The following is a 24,214-nucleotide window of genomic DNA, read 5'->3' as shown; positions in this document are numbered from 1 at the left end:
TCACTGTCAAGAACGATAAACTTTATGAAAAAAAAAAAAAAGAAATCAAATCTGTCACAAATGTAGATGAGGAGACAGTCCACAGCACAAAGTATCTAAGATACTTTTATAAAGAGGGGGAAGGAAACTAATTTTGATCAAGTATCTACTATGTTTTATTTTAAGGAACAATATTTGGCTTATTGGAATATAGTCATTTGTTTTTAAGAACATATTTCATTGCCTTCCAACCAATTCCTTCTAAATCTTATTTCTTCAGACTCAGTCACATTTTCAGATGATTCTACCTGCATTTATATCATTCAAGTAGACGTTAAATGCTGCCATGCTGTTACACTGTAATTACTTGCTTTTAAGTTTCTAAGGCATTTTGGAGAGTCTTCCACCCTGCGAATATGATAAACTCCACAGAGACCGCCCGAATGTGTCAATATCCCAGCAATTTTTTTTTTGCACTGTGGTATGTTTTTGTTTCACAAATGAAACAATAAGATTTTAAAAACTGATCCAGCGGCTCTCAGAGATAAGAGATAAGAATGCTTCAGTCACTGGGTACGATCAGACGGCAACTGGCAGACTGGTGACTACTTTCATGATTATAAATTATACTGAGATGCCCCAGATTTAAGATGCACAAACTGTTTGGTACCAGTGCTTGACATTTACTTTGATACTTACATTATACTCAGACACCACTCCTTTATAAACTTCATAAAACTCTTCAACGTTAACTCGATCCATGCTGAACTGGATTAAAACAAAACAAAACTTATCAAGCCAACCGCCAAAGAACATAAATGAACCACACTCAGCACTCAGCATTTATGATCCCTTGGATATATTTTCTTTACTTTAAATATAAACCTTGCACAAATTAAGTACTCAAAAAAGTGTTGTTAGGGGTGCCTGGGTGGCTCAGTGGGTTAAGCATCTGCCTTCGGCTGGGGTCATGGTCCCAGGGTCCTGGGATCGAGCCCCGCATCAGGCTCTCTGCTCGGACGGGGCGCCTGCTTCCCCGCCCCCCTCCCTGCCTCTCTGCCTACTTGTGATCTCTATCAAATAAATAGATAAACTCTTAAAAAAAAAAAAAAAAGAAAGAAAGAAAAAAGAAAAAGTGCTGTTAAAGATCAGCTCGTTAGTAAAAATAATGAATAACATTTACTGAGTACTTAACACATCAAGCACTGTTCTAGGACCTGTACATGCCTCATCTCATTTACTCCGCACAACAACCCCATGATCTAAGTTATGTAGCACACAAGGCTATGTAACTGTCAGATCTGTGTTCTGTCTCAATCAATCTGACCCCCCGGTCATGCTCTTAGCCACTACATTATATCCCTCTTTGAATAAAACTTCATTCTTCACACATGAAAAATTTAGATGCAATGTCGTGTTGTTTACTGATAGATTAGTGGCCCAAGAAATATTACTAATGAAAAGTACTTCAGCTTTTGGAACAGCCAAAAATAATACCCTTTTCCTCCCAAGCGTTCAGAAAAATCCCTAGCCTGGTTCACAGTAAAGCATTTATACAAATTGTTTGGAAACCTAAATTCAAACAGAAGAGCAAGAGTATACTTTTAAGATAAACCTATAAAGACTCTTATCCAGGCTGGATTCAAATTGGTTAAAAATAAAATTGCATTGGGGCGCCTGGGTGGCTCAGTGGGTTAAGCCTCTGCCTTCGGCTCAGGTCATGATCTCAGGGTCCTGGGATCGAGCCCTGCATCGGGCTCCATGCTCAGTGGGGAGCCTGCTTCCCCCTCTCTCTCTGCCTGCCTCTCTGCTTACTTGTGATGTCTGTCAAATAAATAAATAAAATCTTTTAATAAATAAATAATAAATAAAATTACATTAAGTTCTAGGGTCTCAAGAACTAAGACCTCAAATTTCTGAAAAAAATAGCCTCTGAAAAAAAATATTTTGTCCCCTACTTTGTTTCTTTATTGTCACCAGAAATGAAGATCACTGAGAAATTTTTGCCTACCTGGGAAATAATTCAAACTAGGAGGATTTATTTCATAGGCAACATAACTATTACAGGCAGTGAATTTTGTTTGATTTCAGTGTTTTATCCTACAGTCCCACAACCTGCTGTATATTTTATATAACAAAACAATAGAATATATAACTTATTATGTACTTACAATTTGCCCTGAAAATTCTAGAAGGCATTGCCTAAGGTTATTTCATTTAACTCCTAAAATAATCCATTGAGGTAACTAATAACGTTCTCACTAGCCAGGAGACTCATAAGTGTAGAGGGCAGCTAACCCGCAATTCAGAAATAGAGCTTCTTGACTCCAAAACTGAATGACTGTGATTGCCACTAAACTATCATGCCTTCCTCATAGGTTCAATCAATCCTTTTCTTAATTATTATTCTTGTTTTCACCAAGCATGTACTCTAGCCAACTATGCTAGGTCACAGGCCTAGAGTTAGATCAATGTTTAAATCTAAAATTTCTACAAAACACACATTTTTAAAGCAGGCTTAGGTCCTACAATCCTATGAATACATCCCGAGGCTAATACTTTCAGAACATTTTAGCTAACAATTCTTTCTAATCCTAGGCAAGATTCTTAAAGTACCAACTTTCTCATTAGTCTCCAAAATCTGCCTGATGACTCTGCAAACTAGTTGATATTTCTGGCCTTTTTTTGGTTTGCAGGCATCCCGACAAATTAGGGACACAAAACTGTCAGAATCCCAGTTACTGCCCTGACCCCTGATTCTGGATGATCTAAAACTTAGCAGAAATCAAAAGCAGCTCCTTTTCAGGAAAAGAATGTATAAATTACATTGGTAAGAAAAATCTCAGCTCCAAAGTCAGTATTTCATTATCAAAATAGCATAAACTTGCTGGTCTTCACACATTGTAAAATCCAAATTGTTTATTTGATTCCTGTAACAACTTGTACCCAGTTTTTTGTCAAGTGCACCGGTAAGTACAACACAAAGGTATGAGCTCGGCAGAAGTGGGCATTGTTTCCTCGGTGAAGGGTTTCCTATAAACATATCCACTAGGCAGTTCTGAACGGTGGGCTTTGGAGGTCAAGGGTTGTGACTGTCAGAGTCTGAAATGTGCTAACTCCAAAGAAGGTTCTGAGGAGAAACTCCAGAAACCAGCAAAAGGCGCTAGTTAAGGGAAAAATCTCAACTGATTCTCTCTCTCCATTCTCCTCTTAGTCACCAAACAACAGAGAGCTCCGTATTAACTACTCAATGCAATTCTATTTTTTGTTTGTAGGAACTAAATACATTGTTCCTATCCATATTTATATTGCAACCAAAGTCACCAGAACTGTATAAACCTGTTTTATAACCTTAAATTAGGCGTACCATTTGAACTTTAGTTTCCTCAATGAAAGATTATATGGGTAAAATAATTTCAAAAACATTTTTAATTATAAGGTTATCAAGGTCAGTAACTATACCTTTTTATTTTTAACGTGCTGAGTTCACAAGTACATAGAGATAATTCAATACAAAATATTAAAAAAAGAAGTCTATCTTATGATAGACTTATGATATTATGAGTTACTGCAAACTACCTACCATCTGCATAGCTGAGATTTCAAAGCCTGCATCCCGGATAGCCATGAGGATCTTTCCCAGCAGTCCTGAAAATACAGAACAAATGGATGCAAAAATACAAAATTGCCAAGGCATTTTCGTTTCTTAGAATTGCAAATTTTCTCCCTCAAAGTTATTTGCTTACACTCTATAGGAGAAATCACGTATTTCATCAAGGGAAACTAAATCCCTACCATCAAGCATCATCAGTAATCATTTGTTTCACTTAGTAAGTGCTTCAGGAATATCAACAATGATCCTGAAGATTATACAAAAAAACCTTTAAGATACTATTTTCCCTTAGAGCTCCTGAAGTCAAATGATGTAGAGAACATGCAAATTACCAAAAAAATGAAATGCCAAAGTACTGGATATGGGAGTTCCAAGGATGAGTCCAAAGGAGAAAAATCAAATGAAACTGAAGGGATAGCAGAAGCTGTAAGGGGAAATGAGAGCATGACTTGGTACTGAGAGCCTGTAAATAGGTGGGAGCATATGGGGACACCGGCATACAAGGACAGAAGGCAAAGGTCTGAGAAGATTTGAGCGTGTTCACAGGACAGTAAGGCAGAAAAGAAGTTTAAAAAAAAACAAAAAAACCAGGTGCCTCGGTGGCTCAGTTGGTTAAGTGACTGCCTTTAGCTCAGGTCATGATTCTGGAGTCCCTGAATCGAGTCCCCCTTCGGGCTCCCAGCTCCGTGGGGAGCCTGTTTCTCCCTCTGACCTTCTCTCCTCTCATGCTCTCTCTCACTCTCTCTCTCTCAAATAAATAAATAAAATCTTAAAAAAAAAAAAAAACAGCTGAAAAGGAAAAGAGACTTGATCCAAATTAATGAAGGCCTTGGATATCAACATGAGGAATTTGGTCCTTATCCCACAGATCAGTGCTTTTTATAATAGGGCCTGCAGATTCTGAGAATCTGGGACTGATTCTGAGATTCTATTACTTTAGTGTAAAAATATTCTAAGCTTTTTTTCAAGTCAACTAAAATTCTCTCTCTCTCTCTCTCTCTCTCACACACACACACACACACACACACACACCCTCCTCATATATTCTGGATGATCTGGATGTTTGTTTGGTAGCCAAGTCCCCAGGGATTGTGCACTGTTTTTACTATTTCACTGCAGCTAGGTAGTGCTATCATAATTGTAGCAGGTTGAGGGATGGAGAAAAAAAGACAATTAGAGACCTAGTTCTGAAGTGACATTTGTACCAAGTGAAGACGAAATGATACCAGAGCATCCTGTAGAAACAAACGTTCCTCAGAAGTCTGAAGGGTAGAACAGGCCCATAGCCCTCTGTACCGTATCCATGACTTGGTGACAGAGTTTTGTCAAACATCCTTTATCTTATCAATGTTGTTAAATTTTACTCATTTTATAGTCTTGTTGTAATGAATTTGTAAATTGCTTTAGGTATACAGTTGCATGTGCAAAGGTTTATTTTTAGTTTCATATTGGGACGTATTTAAGTTGCATTATAATTACAATAATTCATGTCTACACTGCGGGTCCATCAAGAATATTTTTCCTCCAAAGGAAACACTGCCAGAAGAAATGGAGAGCCACTGAAAACGTTGAGCAAAACACAGGACAAAATAGTGTTTTAGGAGGATTATTGATGTAATAATGACAGGCAAACTGGTCTGCAAAAAAGGAATAAAAGACAGAGTAACAAACGCTTTTGAAACCATCCAGCAGGCTCACAGGACTTGGATGACAGCGCTAGAGAAAGGAGTAATGAACATAAGATATTTTTGAACAAGAACAGGACTAAACTGGACACAGTGTGAAGATGAGGGGAATATAGGTTCTGAGTCCAAGTGACTGCAGATGGACAGCATCTTTAAGAAGAAAACAACTAATGGAAACAAATTGATTAATCTCTTGGGGAAGGTCGTCAAGATGGCATGACTGCCAGTTGACCAGTGAGCTGGACACAGGCACTGGAGGGCTCCCCACCCCCTTCCCTGCCCTTGGAATGTGGGTTCTGCTCACCTTTCCCGCCCCCAGAGGCTGCTCTGAGGACACAGCCTTGAGATAATGACAAATGGTACTGCACAGGATGTGTGACTGAACCCAGACCTCTACAGAAACTTTCAAGACTTGGCAGGTGGGTGCAGGAACCCACTTACCTTGCTGCTGCCCAAGAAGAGCTGTATGTAAGTTTCCTTGCTTATAAAACGGCCCGCTCACTACCAACCTGCAGTGACCGTCCTGTTACTTCAGTCTCCCCCTGCCCTCTGAGTTCAGGGCCAGTTTCAGATTATATTCACAAAGCTTCCAAGGAGGTTTTGAGCCAACAATTAAGGAAAAAGGGAATTATTTTGAACATAGAAAAAAATTTAGAACAGAACACTGATCTGTATTTGAGAAGAGAGCATGTCCAATGGCTAAAAATGATTGATGAATGAGTGAATAAAGTCCCTACACAAAACCGGTGATAAGGGACCGCATTCCAACAGCAGGACAGGTAGAGGGCTAGACTGAGGCATGCGGACAGGTTAGAGCTGAAATGTGCAAACAGAAGAGGATAAAAGATTTTTTGTTTCACAAAAAGAAGAGGAAAGGCAAACAAAAAAACAAAAAACAAAAACAAAAATAAAGCCTGGTAGGAATGAGTTTTGAGAAAATATCTAAAGTTTGGAAATTAAGAATGAAAATGAATAAAGAAAGATACATAAAGAGAGATGTACAGGAAAATAAAGAAGAAAAATATTTCAGTAGGGAAAATTCTTAGAACACAGGGATATTCAAGAACAAAAGGAGATTAAGAACCCGAGGAATGCAGATAAAGCCTTCAGCATTAGCAAGACGGTATGCTGCGTTAAAGACATCTGAGAAAGCTGTAGCAACAGAGTGTTAGGAAAAAGAAGTTAGATAACCCACTAAAAATCTGTACCAAAGACTCAGATGATAATGGATATAAGAATGTTAACCAACACAAAAAATATTAGGAAAGAAAGAAGTAAATTAATAATTACTGAGGACTGGACTCCTTAATATGAATTTATACCATTTATCTTTAAAGCAACACTCTTAAACAGAGGCTACTATTCCACTATAAAGATGAGAATATATCAGGTTTTTGGAGAATAGATAACTTGCTTGAAATCATAAAGTAGTTCATTTCCAAATCTCTAAATCTCTTATCGTTCTACAAGTTTAATAAGAAAAAAAGAAATGCACACATGGAAGTCAGACACGTAAAATTCACGGGACAATATAACTCCCTAGGCAAGGACCAGGATCATTTTAGTTCTCACTGTATCTCCAGTGCCTAGTATGGTCTTGCCACATAGCAGGTGCTAACAAATACTGTTCACTGAATTAAGAAATAACCAACGAGACATGCAATCAGAGCTCTGCTGCATGCGAACCCAGGGAACTCCAAGGCCCTACGGAGCACAGTTTGAAAATACTGGCAAATTACAAGGGGTAACTAAAGTTAGAGAGAGGGAAAGGATCATTGAAAAATGTTGGCTTAGTGATCTGAGGGACAAAAGTTCATACTTACTTCATGCCATATATAAACAGTAATCCAAAATGAAGTTAAGGTAAATACAAAAGAAAAAAAATTATTTACAGAAATATATTGATGGCTATTTTCTTCTCATGATAAAGGTAGCCTTTTTAAATATAAAAGGCAAAAAGAGAGAGAGAGAGAGAGAGAGAGCTCTGTTTTTGCTATAAAAGAAATAGCTCCTATTGGAATAACCTTCCCTCAGATAATAACTATAATAAACTCCAGAAAAAAAAAAAAACCATAAAAATACAACCATCTGGAGGCACTGAGTGGTTCCCTGTTTTTGCAATGGTCAGCTTGATGGGAAGCCATAGTCGGTACTAAAACCGACGGAAAGCCCACAGAATTAGTAAACTTAAAGAACTAGAAGACAAGGTGTAGGCAACCAAGGACATTGGAAAGTGAGCAGACAGATAACCCCAGAAAAAAAGAAAATCCAGAGAGGAATGTCTGAATTCTGTGTATAAACATTCTCAAATTTTGGGAAAACAAGCATTCATACTTGGAGCAGACTCCCAGAAGCCCAGCTAAGATGAAAAGAATTGAATGGAGCTTTGATTTACTACCCGGCAAAGTGGAAACAGAGATTGCCTAATCAACTCAGCAAATTTACTGGTTGCACTTAAAATATCAGTATATCTTTGAAGAAGATGACAACATCTAGAATTTTGTAATATCCCATTCACAATATTTAGGGTACGATCCAAAATTATTTGACGAATGAGGACACAGAAAAACACGACCTATTCCCAAGACAAAAGAGACTCAATGAAGACCAACCTTGGATGACCCCAATGTTTATAATTAAAAACAAAGATTTTAAAGTAACTGTTATAACTGCTTAATGAATAAAAGAAAAATAAACTCAAAACGCATAAAAAGATAGGAAATCTCAACAGGGATTAAGAACTCCAAAAAGAATCAAATGAAAAATATAACATCTGTACTACAAAATTCAGAGTAGAGACTTAATAAATTTCAACACAGAATGAGTCAAACAATCTGGAGAGAGATCAACAAAATTATCTTATTTGAAGAAAGGCTAGACAATTTTTGAAAAACAACGAACAGAGTAGCAGGATGAAATGATACCAAAAAGTCTCATATACATGTAACTGCAGGCTAAAATAAGACAAAATATTTAGAGACCTAATGGCTGATTTTTTTTTCCAAATTTGTTGACCTATTGAATCTAAATTTATGCTTTTTACCAATCACAAGCAAATTTTTTAAAATAAAGAAAACAACAAGGCACATCATCGTCCAGCTGCTAATGATCAAAAATAAACTCTTGAGAGCAGCCAGAGAAAATGACTCATTGTATATAGGGAATAACAATTTGACGGCTGACTTCTCATAAGAAAAGGGGAGGCCAGTAGACAGCTGAACATTTTTAATGTGCTAAAAGAAAAACAAACTGTCAACCTGAAATTCTAGCCTACCACTTCAAGAATCATGGTAAAATAAAGACACTTTGAGATAAAAGAACACTAAAGGAATTTGTTTTCACCAAGCTCCTACTTCAAGAAATGTTAATGGAAGTTATTTAAGTTGAAGAAAAATGAAATAAGATTTAAAAATAGGATCTTTAGGGCACCTGGGTGGCTTAGTGGGTTAAGCCTCTGCCTTGGGCTTAGGTCATGATCCCAGGGTCCTGGGATCGAGCCCCGCATCAGGCTCTCTGCTTGGCAGGAAGCCTGCTTCCCTCTCTCTCTCTGCCTGCCTCTCTGCCTACTTGTGATCTCTGTCAAATAAATAAATAAAATCTTAAAAAAAAATAGGATCTTTAGGAGAAATGATGAGCATAATTAAGGGCAAATATGTGGTAAATACGTAAGTCTATTTTTTCCTCTTAATTTCTTTAAAATACATATGACTGATTAAAACAAAAATTTTAACATTGTATTGTGGGTTTTAAAATGTATGTGAATAGGGGCGCCTGGGTGGCTCAGTTGCTTAAGCATCTGCCTTTGGCTCAGGTCATGATTCCAGGGTCCTGGGATCAAGCTCTGCATTGGGCTCTCTGCTTAGCAGAGAGCCTGCTTGTCTCTCTCTGTCTGCCTGCCACTCTGCTTACTTGTGCTCTCTCTCTACATCTCCATCAAATAAATAAATAAAATATTTTTTAAAAATAAATAAATAATAAAAATAAAATAAATGTTTGTGAATGTAATACATATCAGAAATATAAACCAGGTAGAGGAAGAAAATGGATCTTTACAAATGAAAACTTTCCACATTTTATGTGAAGTAGTACAATATCAATACATTTTAAATAGACTGAAAATTCAAGATGTATACTTTAATCCTTACAAGAGTGCTTTTCAAAAAATAGTCCTCAAATAAGCCACATCAACATTACCCAGTAACTTTTTAGAATTGAAAATTCTCAGGACCAACACTAGACCCAATGAATCAGAATCTCAATGGATGGAGCCCAGAAATCATTGTTTTAAATAGACCTTCCATGTGATTCTGTTATACGCTGAAATTTGAGAACCAAAGCCCTTGCATAACCACAGAAGAAAGAGAGAAAGAAAGAAAGAAAGAAAGAAAGAAAATTTATACCTAAAAGGCCAATGAATAAATTAAAATGGGATCCTTGGAAATAACAGTTAATCCAAAAGAAGAAAGGATAAAGATCAAAAAGGGGGGAGGGGAGAATAGAAAATAAATAATAAAATAGTAAACCTAAAACCAATCATATCAATAATTACATTAAATGTTAGTGAACTAAAAATTCCCATTTAAGCCAGAGATTTTAGACAAATTAACAAAATAAGATCCAATTATACGCTATGAACAGAAAACCAATTTTAAATATAAGGACACAGGTAGGTTGAAAATTAATGACAGAAAAGAATACCATGCAAACAATAGGTATAAGAGAGCTGAAGTGGTTACATTAATTTCAGATAAAGGAGAATTTATAATGTCCTAAGAAGATGAATGTCCTAAGAGGCATTTGGGAGACAGTACTTTAGACAGAGAGCTGCAGGAAGATGGGTGTTCAGGACATCCAGCGCTGACAGCAGAGCAGTGAGCAAAGGTATGGGGACAGAATGCAGGCACAATTCTTCCGGTGGAAGGGAAGTCAGACAGGAGAGAAGGCAGAGCAGGTGGCAGAAGCCATATGACAGAAGGACTTATGGACCATATTTAGAGGTTTGGGTTTTATCCAATAGTCCAGAAGTTCTCACAACTTTTGTTCTCATGGACACTTTAGCTTTTAGAAATTATTAAAGACTCTAAAAAGCTTATATTTATATAGATTATATATCCATATTTATTACGCTATAAATGAACAATTTTAAGAAAAAACTAAGAAAATTCTTAAACATTTATTAATTTATATATAACAAAAATTCTTTACATGGTGACACAGATAACATTTTGTGAAAAAAAATGACCATATTTTCAAAAAAAAAAATTGAGAAGAGTGGCATTGTTTTACATTTTTAAAAATCTCCTTAATGCCTACCTTAATAGAAAGTAGCTGCATTCTTACACCTGTTTCAGCTTTCAATCTGCTGCTATGTGTTGTTTTGGTTAAAGTATATTTAGTTAGAAAATAGTGAAGTATTTTAATAGCCCTTAATATAAATGTATACATTCTTTACTTGACAAGCATTGTTTTCTTCAAAGCTCACTATAACATATAATTTCAAACTTCTACCAATGAACTGTTTTTTTTGCTCTGTTACATTAAAATCCACTGGTCTATTGTATAATTTGAAAGAACCTTTTACCCATGCATGACTTTCTAATATCACATATTGATCACTTGGAAACTATTAGTTTACTGAGTGATACAGATCTTCCAAATGCTGACTATTTTCATTACAGTACCTTAGGGGGAAAAAAAATCACATTTGTGAACATCACCACCAATTTCATCAGAATAGTCTGTAAGTTATTAGGAAACTTTCAAGCTTAAGGTGGTAAATACAGTTTTGCAAATTATGATTTTCATTTGCCATTTTACCTTCTTTGGGATTTTGTCAGTCATCATAACTTTTGTCAGTCATCAATTCTTCAAAAAAGCAGGTCTACTTACGTCAAGAAAAATTCATACCAAATATGCAAGTTTGAATAACCATACTTTTCTGTCAGTCATTCTTTCAAGTAAACATGACAGTCCATGGAAAAGCCATCTAGTTGAGCTCATAACTCAAACAACTAGACAAGAACTTTCCCTAAAGATCGCTTACATTTCACTATGAGCAAAGGTGTTTTATATATACTTCCCATTTCTTCACACACAATATTAAAGACATACACTTGAAGGCCAAGAATTTAATAAAATTAATCATTTTCACTGCTTCATTAAGGACATTCTTAAGTGAAAGTGGCTTTTTTCCTGCAAGCACATGGTAGTTAGAAATACAGTGACTACTAGTACCTAGTACCGTTTGCTACCACTATCGTCATTTTGCTAAGGCACCTGCAGTTTTATCTACCATTGGTTTTGCTCCATTAGTGCAAATGTCACCACATTTTAAAAGGTAAATGAACTGATTATTTTTATGAAAATAGACTTGGTCTTCCGGGTACCTCAAAGGATCTTCCTTGTTAAAATAAAGAAAATGCTTTACATGATTACATAAGAATCTTGATCTAAATATGGAAGCAGTATTAAGCCCCATGCATTAACCGATACAAAGAGAAACCCACAATCTACATCTATTATAAATCTATAATCACATTAAACCATGCCCCGTGAAATGTACCATTTGAACAGAATAATTCTATTCACAGTTAAACCAGTAAAAAAGATAGTTCAAGTAACATTGCCATTCTGCCAAGAGAGTCGGATGTGAGTCAAAGATATTGCTTTTTTTATATTCAGTTGGTTATGCGTGGAGGCAGGATAGAGAGGCATTTAAGAAACCTGCTCTGTGTTTAACAGCTTGAAACAACAAACTGTCAATAACCATATGTCCTTCACTTTGTTCTAGATGGAAAATGTTCAGATGACTGAACAAATAACAATAACTATGTAAATTTAGTAGCAAAAAGAATAGGAAGTAAAATTGCATGCCATGAAGCAAACAAGTTCAAAAGGGTCAAACAAAGCAGACTGCTTTTTTTACTTGGCTGGTGTTTGCATAGCTAATTTGCTTTTTAATGGTTTGCTTATAACTCCATGAACGCTCTCGAATTTTTTGAATGTCAAATCACATCTCCATCTCCACTCACAGTGCCTTAGTTCCATATCCCTGTACCTTTCACCTGGGTTGGTCATAAGCCTCTGAATAAGTAGCCACAGTCTATCCAAGCACCAATACTAGAAATCTATTGCTTTGTTTTTCTAAAAACCCTTGCTTCTCCTGGAATTAGAAGCTCCCATCCTCTTTTTGAAAAACTGATCTCACCAATCATTTGATTGGAAAGGGAACTGCCTGCCATCTTCCCGTACTACGCAGACAAGAGGCGGTAGCAGACCTATCAGCACTCCGCTAAGGTCAGAGTAATGCACACAGGGATGGGCCTATCCTTGGCAAAAGCCAATCAGAGTCCTTCCCTGGGATGGATGGATGGATTTTTTTTCTTTTTTTAAGCTAGAACCAGGGAAAAAAGCACTCTCCACTACGTTCGTAAGTATGTGAGCTCTGCACTGCTGGCAACTGTCCCCCTCCCCCAAGGTGCCGGGCAAAGCTTATCTAAGGGCATGAAGCCGACAGTCAAGAAGAGCAAATATAAAATCCAGAGAGAAGAGAGATGTTGACCAAATCTCTGTTCAGATTCCTCCCTAGCCTAGCGCAGTCTCTGCCCTTCTTCCAGCAGAACAGTTAAATGAGAGAGAATCAGGGGATTTGAGCTAGGATTCCATCAGCTGTGCTAACAGTGTCCTCATCTGACCACCTCACTTACATAAGAGAGGATGTACTGCAGCCTGAGAAAGGTTGTAGTAGGAAGGGTGGAAAAAGAAGAAACAGTTAAAAAAAAAAAAAGACGTGGTATTCCAATGTGTGATAGAACAGGATTTACAGACAACAACAAATACCCTGGAAAAAATCCCAGGCATGGCCAAATGATCAGTATGTGGGATTAGAAGATGATCCCTCCCTTTGTCCACAAAGTTCATAAAACGATCATGGTTGGAGAGTGAAAGAGAAATAATGTAATGTTCAGGTACACTGGAGTTCAAATGGTATTTTGCAGCAACAGTAGACTTAACCACTTAAATTAAAACTGGCTTTTACCAAATATGGAAAGAAAAATGCAAGGCAATTGAAGAAAACAGGCACTTTCACACCAATTGGCATCAATAAGCAAAAAGGCAGAGCAAAACTTTTCACACTAAACTTTCATATTACATCATATGACACAGGGCTACCACTTGGAAGAAAACCACCTGGCACCAGGCTCACATGAGCCAGGATGGAGGACCAGGTGCCAGAGCAGGTATCCGAGGCCCCCGAAGCAGGTACAGAGGGGTACGGAGACACGGAGGTGCGGACGTAATGTGCAAGACGTCCTTGGGTGTGCGAGCAGCACCGCTATGAGAGTCTTGGGAACTGGGACAAGCCTCTCCCAAGAATTACTGTGAAAATCCAGCTTGAATATAAAGTAGAAACAAATAAAGATGGGATTTTTTTTTCAGTTTTAAATAAACGTGTAAGTTGTATATATTTCTGAGACTCCGTTGTTTCTCCCTCCGACCTGGTATCTGATCAGGCCGACAAGTGAGCGTTGGCAGGTCTGCCCTGCTTTGGCTCTGCTCCCCGCCAGCATCACCCCACAAGGAAGGGCACTGAGAAAGGTGCCCCTTAAGAGTGGAATCAGGATTCTATTGCTCAAAACAGCCCAGAGTTAAACGTGAGTTGTCCTCTCTCTCCTCACAGCGGCCGAGGAGGGTGAGACCCCACAGCACGGCACAGAAGAGGGGGTTCTCAACCCCACACGGGAGCTGTCGGCCACGGGCAAAGGAACACTTTGCTCTTCAGGCCCCAGACGTTGACCTCTCAGCAAACGGCGCCATCTGAAAAGCTCTGTCCTTGGCCCGTCTCGATTTAACCTCTATATGGTCTCAGTTTCTTTCCTCATTTGTAAAAAGTGTCGCTCCTCCCTCAGAGGGATGTTACGAGGATTCAACATGTGTTTCCCGTGGAACTCCAGGCCAGCCGGCAGCCGCAGCAGCACAGGAGGCCAAGGTCGGCAGCCGTAGGTGGTGACGGTCCCAGGTGAGTCAGCGCACACCCGGCTGAACTCGCCGCTCTGCCGCCGAGTGAGCAGCATCTAACTTCAGCAGCTCCGGTAAAGGGGAGCCGCACACCGCCCATCTCGCGAGAGAATGCTGCGCTGCCAAGACCTCCCTAGGAGGCTGATGCAGGTGTCCCGGTCACCTGGACACGGACCGCGCGAGAAACAAGCGAGCAGGGTCGCGGCGACTGCAGCCCGACACACACACTGACTCCAGCCGGACAGACACACTGACTCCAGCCGGACAGACACACTGACTGCAGCCCGACAGACACACTGACTGCAGCCCGACAGACACACTGACTCCAGCCGGACAGACACACTGACTGCAGCCCGACAGACACACTGACTGCAGCCCGACAGACACACTGACTGCAGCCCGACAGACACACTGACTGCAGCCCGACAGACACACTGACTCCAGCGGGACAGACACACTGACTGCAGCCCGACAGACACACTGACTCCAGCCGGACAGACACACTGACTGCAGCCCGACAGACACACTGACTCCAGCCCGACAGACACACTGACTGCAGCCCGACAGACACACTGACTCCAGCGGGACAGACACACTGACTGCAGCCCGACAGACACACTGACTCCAGCCGGACAGACACACTGACTCCAGCCGGACAGACACACTGACTGCAGCCCGACAGACACACTGACTGCAGCCCGACAGACACACTGACTGCAGCCCGACAGACACACTGACTGCAGCCCGACAGACACACTGACTGCAGCCCGACAGACACACTGACTGCAGCCCGACAGACACACTGACTCCAGCCGGACAGACACACTGACTCCAGCCGGACAGACACACTGACTCCAGCCGGACAGACACACTGACTCCAGCCGGACAGACACACTGACTCCAGCCGGACAGACACACTGACTCCAGCCGGACAGACACACTGACTCCAGCCCGACAGACACACTGACTGCAGCCCGACAGACACACTGACTCCAGCCGGACAGACACACTGACTCCAGCCGGACAGACACACTGACTCCAGCTGGACAGACACACTGACTGCAGCCCGACAGACACACTCACTGCAGCCCGACAGACACACTGACTCCAGCCGGACAGACACACTGACTGCAGCCCGACAGACACACTGACTGCAGCCCGACAGACACACTGACTGCAGCCCGACAGACACACTGATTGCAGCCCGACAGACACACTGATTCTCGAGAAGAGAAGCTGCCGTCGCAGGAGCCGGCAGCACCCGGCAAGCGCCACGATCCATGCCAGCAGCAGATCCGAGCAAGAAAAGAGGGAAGGACGAGGTCCTCCCATGGCAGCTGACATGTGCTCCCTCTTCCATGGTCTCTCCTTTTTCCATCCTTCCTACCACAACCTTTCCTCCTCAAGCTGCCGTACATCCTCTCTTAGGTAAGGAAGGTGGTCTAATGAGACCCTTATAGCACAGATAGAAACCCAGCCGAATCCCCTAATTCTGATACCGCAAGCAAAATCAAAATTGCCAACAGGGTAGCAATATTAACAATAAACAAAACAGAAGTCAGGGGGAAGTATCTTAGGATATTTAACAAATCGGAAGAAATCATACAAGTCAAATACCATTTAGGAGTTAGAATATAATGAAGCAGGTTATCTCAAACGCACAGCACCGTGGAAATATCTGATACCCTCTCTCTGGAAGATAAACTGGGGTTTATCAAAAACTTGAAAATTTTATCATTTGATATACGAATAACACCTCTTGAAATTATTCTAAGGACAAATAAGAGAGCCACAAGGATTCACAGAGGAAAAAACTAATCACAGGAGTATTAATAACATTTCAAAATTTCTAAATAATAAAGGAAAAGGTAAAGAGGAGTACATTCCTACAACTATTATTCAGGCTTTAAAATTATGTTTTCAAAGATTATTTAATTGCACAGAAAAAAATTCAAAATACAATGTTAGGTTAAAAAAGGTTAAAAACTAAAATACTTAAAAAGGGGCGCCTGGGTGGCTCAGTGGGTTAAGCGTCTGCCTTCAGCTCAGGTCATGATCTCAGGGTCCTGGGATCGAGCCCCGTATCGGGCTCTCTGCTCAGCAGGGAGCCTGCTTCCCCCCCCCACTCTGCCTGCCTCTCTGCCTACTTGTGATCTCTCTCTCTCTCTCTCTCTGTGTCAAATAAATAAATAAAATCTTTTTAAAAAATTTTAAAAAGGTGCGATATAAGTTTATATAAATAGGATAATTCCTATTCATTTTACGAAAATAGTATTACCTTAATACCAAAAGCAAAGTACAAAAAATATATAATTACACATCAACAACCCTCATGAATGTAGTTGTAAAAATCCTTAACAAAATATATTAGCAAGTCAAATTCAGCAATAGATAAAAAGAACTATATATCATGACCAAGTGAGGTTTATTTCGGGAATGCAAGCCTGGTTCATTGTTCAAAAAAAAAAAATTAATCAATGTAATCTGCTATACTAATAGGATTAAGGAAGAAAAAAATCATATGATCATATCAACTGATGCAGAAAAAAAATTTTTCAAAAAAATTCAACACCTATTCATGATCAAAACTCTCAGAATAATTAGGAATAGAAGGGCATTTCCTGAACTTCAGAAAGAGCATCTACAAAAAAACTAAAGCTAACCTTATGCCTAATAGTGAAAGGCAAGATTGCCCATTCTCATTGTTCTTATTCAACACAGTGTCAGAATTTGAAGCCAGAATTGAAGATAATAATAAAAAATAATAAAGTTATCTGGATATCAAAAAAAGAAGTTCAAGCCAGTAAATAAAGCAAGAAAAGGCATACAGATCAGAAAGAGACGTAACTGTCCCTATTGTTTATGACAGATTGTCTAGAAAGATAATTCAAAAAACTACAAAACTATTCTAGAACTAATACTGACTTCACCAAGATTGCAGGCTACAAGATAACATACAACACTCAACTGTGTATCTACGTATTAGCAACAAATATGTGGACACTGAAATTGAAACTACAGTATCATTTATTATCACTCAAAAAGAAAAAAAGTAGGAGGCATAAATCTAACAAAACATGCAAAGGACTTGTTACGAAAATTACAAGATGCCGGATCAGAAACCTAAGTAAATAGAGTCATAGAGTATCCATGACTCAGAAGACTTAACAGTAACATCAATTCTCCTCAAACTGATAAATAGATTTAGTGCAATTCCTACCAGACTCCCAACAAGGTATTTTGTAGATACAGAGTATTCCAGAATTATATGAAGAAGTAGAGGAACTAGAATAGCCAGAACAATTTCATGAAAAAGTCAAAGAAATCAGTCCAGAGCACTGCACAAGCACTGACTAGCACAGCAATCCAGACCGTGGGACCGGCAGAGCCACAGACGTACACACCAGTGGACCAGAACTGAAAGCCCAGAAATGGGTCCACACATACACGACTATGGACAAAGACATAAAAGCAATTCAGTGGAGGAGAGACAGCCGTTTCAACAAACCCCGTGACCTGACTATACGAGGAACATTAGAAAATACAGTCTCAGAGAGGACAATCACTTATCAGAAGCCAGTCTACACTGCGGAAAGATAACACAAATTTGGGAGAAGACAGTCCTTCTCATACGCATTGTATGTGCTAATCATATGATTCCATATAATCCTCACAACAGCCTATGAGGCAGGACTATTATCTTCATTTTATAGATTTTTATCATCTATAGTCAAGGGATTAAACAGTCCCCTAGAATAATAACTGGTAAGAGACAGAACTGAATTTAAACCCAGTTCCGCTAGCCCTAGAATTTCATTGTCATACAATAAAATGCTACAATAAAAAAACTGAAATATTTAATTCACTTGTACACATCATTCAATTAAATAACTGATGAATATTGAAGAAGTCCAGAATACACCACCCCAAAATACATTGCTCTGGTGTATCGACTTTTTTTTTTTTTTTTTTTACTATTTTGAGTTAAAGAGATCAAAGGTCTCAGCAAATACAAGAAAAATCCTCTAACCTTCCTTTTCTTAAAAGCAGGAGATGAAATTCCCATAGGAAAAATACCCTCCCTATACCAATTAATCTCAAATAAACAATTAAATAAATAAACAAAAAATAAAATAAACAATCTTAAATAAACAATTTAGGATTTTTATCATTAAGGGTGAGAAAAGTTGAAGCTGAGAATTCTATACAAACAGACCTTGTGGAAATCATTCTTCTCTTCCTTCTGCCATCCCACAGGCTCAGTCACCTCCATAGCTGGCATAAGTGCCGCTCTTTGCTCGACCTAATATAAAAGCCAGTAGGTTTCGCTATCTCTTCGGTCGTCATCCCTTACAAAGGCTCCCGTGTCAGGTAGAACTTATATGAGTAAACCCGTATACCCGTCTGCTGTTGAGCTATCTCATGCCCATTTAATTCCCAGGCTCACCCCCAGAACACTCTAAGAGGGTAAAGGTAAAAGTCTGCACCCCCTACAATATGCAAAAATACATATTTACATGTGCACGGCTTATCATTGTGCTCTTCTGGATGTGGACCACAAACCAGGAACGGAGCAATATAAATGCGAGTCTGCAAATTCTGCAACGTTTCCAGGGCCCTCACCCAGTTTGCTGGTTATTCAGAGTTGAAGGTTTCCTTCCTCCTACCCATTCTGAGGCTTATCAAAATTTGAAGGAGAAAGAGAAACAACGATCACTTTATATTTATGAGTAGTGCTGGAAAACTTTTATACAGAGAAAATCATTCAGAGAAAAGTTGTTAGCAAGGTAGATGAACAGTAAGTATTCTTCAAAAGTAGGAGAAAAGTGGTTTTCGTAGTTAATAATGGAGTAGTTCCAATTTGCTACAAGTCTACGCATCAGTAAACATTTCCTGTGGAAATAGCTCTTCGGATATTAAGGACTTTCCTGGAATCTTCACACTCCCCCTCGCTACCATCATGTTTGCATTCTGGAAGAGCCCGCTCACCTGAAGGCTGCCCTGCAGCCAGGAAACACGCCCCCAGACTGCAGAGTGACTTGAAAAACCCCATAACCATGAATGTTAAGTTTACTCCATGCAATAATAAGATATAAAGAAAAGAAAAAAAAATGTTACTCATAGACAGAAGGGCCCATGAAAAGGACACTCTGATGATCAGAACCACATACAAAACCACCCTACGAAGAAGCAGCCAGGCTGGTACGAGACGTCACCACAGTGTGGATGCCACACGCCGCAGCACAGACCAAAGACAGGTGGTGAGAAATGAAACTGAGGGACAGAAAAATGTCAACAAAGAAGTTTCACATTTTATTTGGGTAAGAACTGGCGAAAGAAAAGTTTTAATCATTCCTATGGCCAAGAGCACATACACCAACAAAACCGATACATAAGTAGATGACATTGCATATTAATAACCAGCTTAAATCAGATTGTAGGACTTTTATTTCTTTTACAATTTAAATCAAGTGAAATAAAATTAAAAAGTATTTTAACTGAAAAATAGGGCTAGTTTGCCTTTAAAATGCAATTAGTAAAAGCCAAATCAGAGCTAGATATTATGAGTTTAGATTAATTTTCAATGCTGAAATACAAAAGAAATCACAAGCATTACTCAATCCAACAGAAGGAACTTAATACTAATCCCAGCAGATATGCATAGCACATGTCCTGGGGCTTTATAAAGACCAGGTCCTAACCAGCACTATGTTTCTGAGCAATACCACTTCACTAATAATCTTTCAGTAACTTTTAAACAGAAGAGAAGATATACCTGAAATTAGCTTGACTGCAAATGTGTTACAATTTTCTGCCTTCTAATAGGGAAAACACCGTAGAATCTCTTTAAATCAACCACAGATGACAGTGTGTTTAACAGAACTGTTAAAGCAAGAACCAGTGAGACTTTTAGGTCTTACAGGATCTCAAATTGTTCCATTAGCTGATCAGAAAATCTATTCTAGTAGCAAGCAGGCTTAATAAGAAACAGACCTAATTCATCCAACAGCATTTCTGATTCTCCACTTACACCAACACCCAGATCCAAAATACGCGTCTCTCCTTACCCTTGTCCCAAGAACTGTAATCTGTGAGCTCCTTATACGGCGATAAAAAGAAAAACCAATGTAGCTTTACAGATGTACCTGCAATATGGTAACTCAGTGTATTTAAAATTCATAATGTAATTAAGTGAGTAAAAAAGAGTAAAAGCAGGCCCCACACCAACTTAGAAACAACAGAAAAGATGCGCAGGATCCAAGACCTCCAAGAAAAGACAGTCCAGAACCCCTCCTTGCGGGGAAGACAAGGACAGGATCGGCACAGCAAGAGCAGCCAAGAACAGCTATTGCGCTGAAACGAGACCACAAGTTTAAAACAAGGACAGTCCAAGAGAAACACAAAGAGAATACCAGGTAGACAGATCAGAAACTGAAAATTTTGTACTATTAGGCAAATGGGTCATCAGAAGTCCAGGTCACTGCCAGGTCACGACAGAAAATAGTCACACAGCCACAGAGCAGTACCAAGTATCTCCACTGCAGGATCCTGCCGGCTTCAACACAGGGTGAGCGCCCGCTTTTGAAAGAGGCAGTCCCTCTCGTGGAGGGCGGAATAAGCACGATCCCATTAGAAGCAGATTTAGGAAGTTTTCATGAATTGTCCAAGTGCTACACAGGTTATAACTCACTGACGGAAACCTGTTCATCTTCTAGGTAAACATAATGAGAAAAACTGAAAAAGCAGCTCAAACCATGGTTGCATTAGCTCCGACATGAATAAACGAAAGCAAATAAATCTCTTTTTTTTTTTAAGATTGTGTTTACTTGAGAGAGCTAGGTAGTGAGAGAGCATGAGTGGGGGCAGGGGCAAGCAGACTCTCCGCTGAGAAGGGAGCCCTAGGCCGGGCTCTGGACCTCGATGCCAGGACCCAGAGATCATGACCTGAGCCCAAGGCAGACCCTTAACCGACTGAGCCCCTCGGGAGCCCCTCAGTTCTTTGTCTTTTTAAAAGACATAAAAGAGAAAGATTCTTGGGGTACCTGGGTGGTCCAGTCAATTAAGTGTCCGACTCTTGATCTCAGCTCAGATCTTGATCTCAGGTCATGAGTTTAAGCCCCACACTGGGCTTCTTGAGCTCCACGTTGGGCCTGTTCCCAAACCCAGTCTTTTTGTATGTTTTTTCCAAAACGGTGCACTGATCTGTGTTTACTCCAGCCACCCGAAGTCATGGTTAAGCAAATCCACGAACTCAGACACCTACTTCAAGAGCACTGTTTCTTCTGAGGATTTTAAGCAGCTCTGATTTCCTCAGCTGACAGGACCTATATCGTCGTTCGTAAATAGGCTTAAAAACAGATATAATGCCAACAATACGGGCCACAAATAATGTAACTCCTGCTCCCTGTCTGCGGGAAGCACATTACCATCTCGCCCTGGGTGCCAGCCTCCAGTTTCGTCCGATTTCTCCGTACAGTCCTTACGGAGGGGCAACTCTCCTGCCTAGTGGCTCTCAAAATGTGGTCCCTGCAAAAGCAGTGGTAGCAGCACCATGACTTTGGGACTTGACAGAAATGAAGACCTGCTTCATTGGACACTCAGGAGGTATAGCCCAGGAACCTTTATTTTAGTGAGACCCCCAGGTGACCTGGATGCATACATTTGAAAACCAGGACTGTGAGCCAGATCTCGGAGGACAGCAGGGAATCGCAATAACCATTCTCCTGACCACGAGAAAGGGTAATGGGACCCGAAAAGCCTATGATTTTAACTTTCAGTCACATTATTCCTTAATCAAACTACGCCAAACCTATATGGTCTTAACAAGAAAGTCAGAAAATGTTAAATTCTTAAATTTTGTACTTTTTTGTCCTAGTTTTCTTTACCCTGTATCACTCAATTTTTAAGACCATTCTTCCTCAGAAAACATGCAAAATGGAAGTAAAAAGATGTATAGTGAAAGTGTTTCCCTCCCATCACAGCATCTCAGTACTTCTTCTCAAAGGCAATCACTGCTAGGAAGTTCTTATATATTCCTCTATAAATATTCAATCTGTACACAAATATACAGACAGGATCTTTGTTTTACTGAAATACAGGATCTTTGTTTTACCGTCTATTCTATGCCTCACTCAATTTCTGTGTATTTACTGTAAAAATATAAAATATATGTATTTTGTGTAAAATATAATAGGTAAGCTCAGTTTCATAAACAATTTAAGATTTTTATTATTTTATTTTATTTTTTGACACACAGAAAGAGATCACAAGTAGGCAGAGCAGCAGGCAGAGAAGCAGGCTCTCCACTGAGTAGGGAGCCCAGTGCGGGGCTCGATCCCAGGACCTGGGATCATGACCTGAGCTGAAGGCAGAGGCTTAACCCAGTGAGCCACCGAGACGCCCCTCATAAACAATTTTAAAGTGACTATCTATGGTAACTACCACCAAGATAAGGAAACCAGAATACTGCCAGCCCCGCAGAAGCCCTCCGTATGTGCCTCCCCAGTCACTGCCCTTTCTCCTCTCTGCAAATACCTGACTGCAATAGCCTTTCCCACGTACTTCTTTCTTCCTCACTACATACATATGCGTTCTTGGAAAACATAAGTGACTTCTGCCTACATCTGAACTTCTTAGGAACAGACTCGTATGGCATATATCCTTAAGTCTTGATTATTTTGCTCAACTTCACGATTATGAAATGTGTACAGGTTGCTGTATTTGGCTCTGTTTGACAGGGAAGGAAGAACACATCACATTGCAAATAATCTCTAAATAGTGGGAGTAAGTGATTTTTAAGACAAACATTTGTCTATATTTCTAAGCTTTCTGTAATGTAGATTACTAATTATTAATACAAGAAAAACTCCAATAAAAGCTATTAAGATAAATGCCCAGCTAAAACTTAGCATTACACACCTGTCTATCTCTTTGGTGTCTATTCCCTAAAAGGAACATTCAGGTAATTTCAACACTAAAGAACACAGTTCCTAAAGAAAACATTCAACATTACTGAATTATGAATCAATGTAAGATGATTTTCTTAGAGTGATGACTTTTCCTCAAGATCTCAAATTGGAGATTCATATATACAGACATAAACATCTACCTATAGCAATATAGGGTGTAATTTATCCTCACACCATTCTTGTGAAGAATTTGAGGTATGTGTATTGAATCACATCAACAGTGATCAGATTAAGTGAAAACTATCATTAATACGAAGCCAAATGCTATACAAACTGACTTTGGAAATTTCATATTCTGACTCAGCCTAGTGCTTCTTTTTTTTTTAATTTTTTTATTTTAATAAACATATAATGTATTTTTATCCCCAGGGGTACAGGTCTGTGAATCGCCAGGTTTACACATTTCACAGCACTCATTATAGCCCACACCCTCCCCAATGTCCATTTCCCCACCACCCTCTCCCGTCCCCCCTCCCCCGCCCCCGCAACAGCCTAGCGCTTCTTAAGTAAGTGTTGGCTTCTACAGCAACTTCTTACTAGATACGTCTCCTAGGGCAAGGGAAACAAAAGCAAATACAAACTATTAGGACTTTATAAAAATAAAAAGCTACTGCACAGCAAAGGAAATGTCAACAAAACTAAAAGGCAACCTACAGAATGGGAGAAGATATTTGGAAATGTCATATCTGATAAAGGGTTATTATCCAAAATATATAAAGAACTTATCAAACTCAATACCCAAAAAACAATCCAGTTAAAAAATGGGCAGAAGACATGAACAGACATTTCTTCCAAAGAAGACACAGATGGCCAACAGATACATGAAAAGATGCTCAGTATCACTCATCACCAGGGAAATGCAAATCAAAACTTTAATAAGATGTTACCTCACACCTGTCAGAACGGTTAAAATCAACAACACAGGAAAAAACACAGTGTTGGCAAAGATG

General features: G+C 39.4%; 1 protein-coding gene across 2 annotated transcripts in view; it reads right to left on the bottom strand.

Moving 5' to 3' along the window:
* The window catches only part of NME7 (NME/NM23 family member 7), a 257,971-nt gene that overhangs the window by 143,997 nt on the left and 89,760 nt on the right, over positions 1-24,214 (bottom strand). For both annotated transcript variants that reach the window (XM_080823828.1, XM_080823829.1), the window contains exons 8-9: positions 3,563-3,627; positions 679-747 (exon numbers count right to left, since the gene is read on the bottom strand). In XM_080823828.1, coding sequence (XP_080679954.1) covers positions 679-747; positions 3,563-3,627 — 134 coding nt within the window. The remainder of the gene's footprint in view (positions 1-678; positions 748-3,562; positions 3,628-24,214) is intronic.

This window comes from Martes martes, assembly GCF_963455335.1.
Source record: "Martes martes genome assembly, chromosome: 15".
NCBI classification, from domain to species: Eukaryota; Metazoa; Chordata; class Mammalia; order Carnivora; family Mustelidae; genus Martes; species Martes martes.
Note: the sequence above shows the minus strand (reverse complement) of the source record. Positions and strands in the feature narration are given on the sequence as shown.